The sequence below is a fragment of the Gossypium raimondii genome, chromosome 2 (genome assembly GCF_025698545.1).
Source record: "Gossypium raimondii isolate GPD5lz chromosome 2, ASM2569854v1, whole genome shotgun sequence".
Taxonomy (NCBI): Eukaryota; Viridiplantae; Streptophyta; class Magnoliopsida; order Malvales; family Malvaceae; genus Gossypium; species Gossypium raimondii.
In genome coordinates, this window is record NC_068566.1 from 14,916,529 (window position 1) to 14,922,528 (window position 6,000).

At 31.6% G+C, this 6,000-nt stretch overlaps 1 protein-coding gene across 1 annotated transcript; it reads left to right on the forward strand.

The window, feature by feature from the left end:
* The first annotated feature begins 1,942 nt into the window (after positions 1 to 1,942).
* LOC105777419 (fructose-1,6-bisphosphatase, cytosolic) lies at positions 1,943 to 5,189 on the forward strand. The gene is made up of 13 exons (XM_052626153.1): positions 1,943 to 2,099; positions 2,203 to 2,365; positions 2,607 to 2,654; positions 2,746 to 2,820; positions 2,898 to 2,959; positions 3,075 to 3,141; positions 3,263 to 3,376; positions 3,684 to 3,770; positions 4,082 to 4,152; positions 4,229 to 4,294; positions 4,569 to 4,655; positions 4,778 to 4,853; positions 4,937 to 5,189. Exons 2-13 carry the CDS (start codon positions 2,207 to 2,209, stop codon positions 5,048 to 5,050), a joined length of 1,026 nt encoding a protein of 341 aa, XP_052482113.1. The 5' UTR covers positions 1,943 to 2,099; positions 2,203 to 2,206; the 3' UTR covers positions 5,051 to 5,189.
* Positions 5,190 to 6,000: the final 811 nt, after the last annotated feature.

Genomic DNA, 6,000 nt, shown 5'->3' on the forward strand with positions numbered 1-6,000 from the left:
CCGAATTTTTTTTTCAAAACTGAACAATTTAGTAACCTAAAGCTTGGGTATGTTAGATCAAATTTAGTTAATAAAACATCTATAAAAATCTCGTGAAAATAACTTGGTTACCTTAGTTAATTGGGACCGTAATTTGAAGAAGGAAGCTTAATCTTCTTTTCTCTTTTCTATTCGGTTTGAGAGGTAGGAGATGACATTATTTTTTTGTTTTCTCTCACCCGCTAACTAACTAACTATATATATAAATAGTGGTAATTAATTACTTTAATTAACTTCTGGTTAACAATCTCTATCTAGTTTAAACTAAGTAAATAGAAATAGATGAGAAAGACTGTTTTCATCCACTAATTCACAAACTTTAATGGTTAATTAACTATTAAGCCCTTTGCATAATTTTTAATTGGGTCCTTATGCATTTTCCAATTTTAAATTCAATAGTGATTAAACTTTTACGATTTAGTCCCTACACTATAATTAATTTTTTCTGTATTTAATTTATTAAACATTTATTAATATATTTTCATGCTAACTTCTTAAATCCTTCTATTCATATTTTCACTGACTCGATTTACGAAATTGACTCAATTTTTCGGCACAGGCTAAAATCGAGTCATTACAATATTTAATTACAATTATAATGCTCAAATATGTATTTAGCGCCCCCCCCCCCCGAACTTGACACCTACTCCCAAGTTGGTACTTATGTTTTTTTGTCCCATGTTGGTATCCGAATTTTCATTCTGTCAAGAGTTTTGGTACTTTTTTATAATAGTGTTAAATATAGGACACATAGCTCTCTTTGGTTGCGATACGTGACATTGATGATGTCATCATCTATTTTTTATAAAATATTTAAAATTTTAGAAGTAATTACATAAAAGATTATATAATTTTTTAAATATAAATTATAAAAATATATGTATCTAAAAATTAAAATATTACAAAAAATCTAAAATTCAAATTAGAAAAGTAAAAACCCATAAAATGTACATCTTTTTTCTAAATAAATTGCAAACAAATTAGATGAAGATTAATTTTACAACAAATTTTATATGTAGAGATGGGTGCAAATTATTGCTCAATTATTCAAATTAACAAGAATGTAAAAGATGATGATTCAAAAAGGCTTATAGGAAGTTTTTTCATTTTTCTTTTTATTTATAAATTATTTGTTAGGTTTCATAGAAAATTTGGGTCTCTCAATTGAAAATGATATTAGCACGATCATGAATGAAGTTTATAAAATCACAAATTTAATGAGTTTTTAGGTGTTCTAGTCTTTGGGTTTGTCAAAATCACAAATTTACATTTAAGTTTATCAAGATTTTATTATATGTGTTTAAATATAATCATATTTATATTTAATTATATATGTTTGAGGATCAAATTGATAGAATGTGTAAATATTAGGGATTAAATGTGTTATTATACCAGTTAAAAGAAGTCCATATCATCACTTATGTTAACCATTTAACGAAGAGTGACCAAAATAGAAACGATCTAAAACGTGATTGACCAAAATAAAATGATTTAAAGTGTTAGTGACTAAATTGAAAATTTTCATAGTTGGGTGACTAAAATAAAAATTCGTTAATAATTGGTGACTAATTCTCTAATTTACCTTAAAATTTGTAATTATAAGTAACTAAACTTACACCAGTCTTCAAATATTGTAATAATTTTTTTAATGATAAGACGTCTTAAGTGTATATAAAACTTATATATCCATAAAATATTATCCTATAATAGGTGGTTTAAATCTCGGCTTCGCCGAATGACAAAATCTAAGATAAAATGAAGTTTCATGCATATCCTAGTGCACTAGCGCTTGTGCTACCTCGTCCGCCTCACATAAAACACGAGGAAAAAACCAGATAACCGTCAAATCCTGTAAGAAAAAGACAACGAAACGAAAACCCTTGACTCCTTATCTTCAGTGACGACCGCTCCTCGCTACCCTCCTCTCATCCCTCCACGTGTCTCCCGAAACTTCCATTTCCAACAGATAAACCCTCCCTCCACCAATCACCCACGGGCCACTACCCTCCTCAAACAATCTTTATCCTCTGCACCTCGAGAACAGCACTCTATTTTCTTATGTATATTAATATAACAATATAAATTATTTTTCTTGCTGCTTTATTGGGTCACTTTTTTTCTTTCGTTCAATATTTGGCTCTTTGTTTTTGTTTTTTGGTTTAGAGAGATGGATCATGCAGCAGATGCTCATAGGACTGATTTGATGACAATAACACGTTTCGTGTTGAACGAGCAATCCAAGCATCCTGAGTCTCGTGGGGATTTCACCATCTTGCTTAATCACATCGTTCTTGGTTGCAAGTTTGTTTGCTCTGCTGTTAACAAGGTCTCTTTTATATATTCTTCTTAATGTGGTTTTCTTTGAACCTTTTCTCCTTTGATTTCTTTTCCCAAGTAAGCTCTGGGTCATGTTCTGTTTAAACAAGTAAAAGTTGGGTCATATTTTTTCTATCAGATTATGCTATTGGGATAGTTAGTCTCTATTTTCAGTCTCAACTATAAATTTATTTTATTATCGGTCGTTTTCTTATTGGTGATTTTAATGTATTTGCCGTTTACTGGTGCAGGCTGGTCTAGCCAAACTCATCGGACTCGCTGGGGAGACTAATGTTCAGGCAAGTAGTTGCCAAATGCCAGATATGGAATTTGCTTCTCTTTTATGGTATTAATATTTCATACTAAGTACGTTATCTATTATGACTAAAGGGTGAAGAACAAAAGAAATTGGATGTGCTTTCAAATGAAGTCTTTGTCAAGGCTTTAGTAAGCAGTGGCAGAACAGTGAGTAGTTGGATGACTTTTTAGTAAGCGTTGGAGATGTTATGATTTTCTCTTAACATATTTGTATGTTATACCAGTGCATCCTTGTCTCAGAAGAAGATGAAGAGGCGACTTTTGTAGATCCCTCAAAGCGTGGGAGGTGCTTTTAGTTGTTCTTCATTATGTTACTTCCATTATATTTAGATGTATTAAATGTGTCTATATAAGATTCTTCCTCGTGTATATTTGATTTGAATTTATCTTAAGTAACGCAGGTACTGTGTTGTTTTTGATCCTCTAGATGGTTCCTCCAACATTGACTGTGGAGTTTCCATTGGAACAGTATGGCTCCTCATCCCAAACCCAGAAATGCAATGCCATACTTTGTTTTCATGGGGATAATTATTGTTCTAAGATAACTTGATATTGCAGTGGTCAACTTAATGTGTTCTCTTTCATCTAGATTTTTGGGATTTACATGATGAAAGATAACCATGAACCAACTCTAGATGATGTACTGCAACCTGGTAAGCAAATGCTGGCAGCTGGCTATTGCATGTATGGAAGCTCTTGCACGGTAAAATGTTTACTTGTTTATATATGTCTAGCTTTTGCTATGAACTTATGTTTTCTCTTTGTTTTTCTTTGGGGATAATTAAAATTTCCCTTTCATTTAGTTTGTCCCTTTTAATTCTTTTCCTTTTTCATTACTTTTTACTTTCTTTTCTCATGCAAAGAGAGTTGGGAACTGGGGTAATGATAAAATTACATTTCTGTTAAAAAGGAATTTCATTTCTATTTGCATATTTGTTGACCTATTTCAAATTATAATGTGATTGATTGCTTATGTACTATGCCTTGCACTTGTAATAATGATTTTTCAGCTTGTTTTGAGCACCGGAGAAGGAGTTAACGGATTCACCCTTGATCCATCTCTTGGAGAGTTCATACTAACTCACCCAGGTATAAAGGTATAATCATTATGTAAATATTGGAATAATCACGTGATTAGCTATTTACTCGATTTGCTTCTTTCACCTGAGGACTGAATATGACGACTCTAGCTTTGTTTGCTTCTGGTTTACGAAATTATAAATTATAATTACAAGAAATTCTGTAGTTTCTTAAACCATTCATGATTTACAGAAAACATGATCAAAATGGTTAATATGTTCCATTTTTAGTTGTGTTACTTTATAAGGTCCGGATTTTGTCTCTGTATAACGACTCTGATTTGTTTGAGACAACTTACAAGCTTTGATTTATCATGTCTTTTTCAAAGATTCCAAAGAAAGGGAAGATCTATTCAGTTAATGAAGGAAATGCTAAGAACTGGGATGGTCCAACGGCCAAGTATGTCTTAATTCAGTTCAGAAATGTCTTATTTTTCTCTGCAGTTGTCTCAGTTTCTTTTTCTTTTTAACTTCAGGTATGTGGAAAAGTGCAAGTTTCCCAAGGATGGTTCTTCTTCAAAGTCTCTGAGATACATTGGAAGGTATCACGGATTCTATCCTTACTGCCTGTTTTATTTCCGGTTATCATTGAATACTTTGAAGTTTGAACAATTCTGACCTTATGAACCTGTAATTGAATTACTCTCTTTTTCGGAGCACTTGTATGTTTTTCATTAGGTTACTAGGATAGTGCATTGTTTTTGGGCAAGTATTCATCAACAGTGACTATATTAATTCTCACATCTACATATGTATGTTTGGTATTAGTCCTAGATTTGTTTCTTTAACATGGACTCTGGTTTTGTGATGAAACAGCATGGTAGCTGATGTCCATCGTACATTACTCTACGGGGGTATCTTTTTGTACCCTGCAGATAAGAAGAGCCCCAGTGGAAAACTACGGTATATTAAATGCAATTACGGATATAGCACTATTATTATTATTATTATTATTATTATTATTATTATTATTATTATTTTACTTGCGGACTCATTACTAAATTTGAGCAATGTGTGTGAAACAGTGTTCTGTACGAGGTCTTTCCAATGTCGTTCCTGATGGAACAAGCCGGAGGTCAGGCCTTCACCGGAAAACAACGGGTATTTAAACTAAAACATTTTCAACGATTGTATGAGATGATGTTTTTGTGCTCATAGTTACTTGATTATGTTCTTGCTTGCAGGCACTTGACTTGGTGCCAACAAAGATACATGAGAGATCTCCAATATTTCTTGGCAGCTTTGATGATGTTGAAGATATCAAAGCACTCTATGCTGCTGAAGGGAAAAAGGAATAAATGTACAAATTCTCACTCTCACTCTCACTCTCACTCTCACTCAGATAGCTTCACTTGGCTTCGGTTTTAAATCGTGTTTAAAAGATATATTGTATTTGTTACGGGACTATTACTGTTTATCCATGGATATATTTTTAAATTTTTTTGCTCCTGTCATGTTAAATCTTTTCTATATCTTTTTGAGTATCAACTTGGGAAGAAATTTTGTTCGGCCTCTTCACTTAATTTTATTTTAATCATCCAAAATAATATCAGTAAATGCATTACTTTCAGATGATAGGCAAATATCATGTTTTACTATTTATTAATCAGATATTTTTAGATACTTTTTCAAACTTGTAGATACTAAGTAGCAGTAAAAATTTGTATCTATTTTTCATGATATCATGCATGGATCAAATATATTATAGCCAATTCTTTAGAAAAAAATGCATCTTCCACAAAGGAATTTGATAAGTGAGATTTCAAGTAAGTGTTTATATAATTTTCTTTTGTCTGAAAAAATGATTCATCAAAATAACGAGTCACCATTGATATCGACACATCTAAGATCGCCAAATGTTTAGAAGGTTTCTCTATTTAATTGGTTTCCTTCTTCTTCTTGTTGGATATCTTGTTCGTACATACATTCTCTTTGTTTCCTGGGCCTATAGTGAGTTACAGGCAAAGTTTGAAAAGATCAAATCTTTGATGATTTTATCATACATGATTAAGTTGCGAAAACTTCTGCATAGATATCTTACATCTGAGCTGAATTATTTCTGGTTAAAAATCTCTTTCTAGTTGCTCTGGAATAATTAGGTCAAATTTTATGAAAAAAATCTTTTGATCTTAAGATTATGCTAATCAAATCCTTAATACTGCATAAATATTGATTTTAGTATATTCAGAATAATATGATTTTACAAGTTCAAGAAATACCTGATGCAGAATTGGAGTTGGCCAAAGGA

Bases quoted from the DNA above. Each gene is read 5' to 3' on its own strand.
- LOC105777419 (XM_052626153.1), top strand. From the start codon at position 2,207: ATGGATCATGCAGCAGATGCTCATAGGACTGATTTGATGACAATAACA. The intron at 3,142-3,262 runs GTATGGCTCCTC...TCTTTCATCTAG, and splicing joins GTGGAGTTTCCATTGGAACA to ATTTTTGGGATTTACATGAT. The intron at 3,771-4,081 runs GTATAATCATTA...TCTTTTTCAAAG, and splicing joins TAACTCACCCAGGTATAAAG to ATTCCAAAGAAAGGGAAGAT.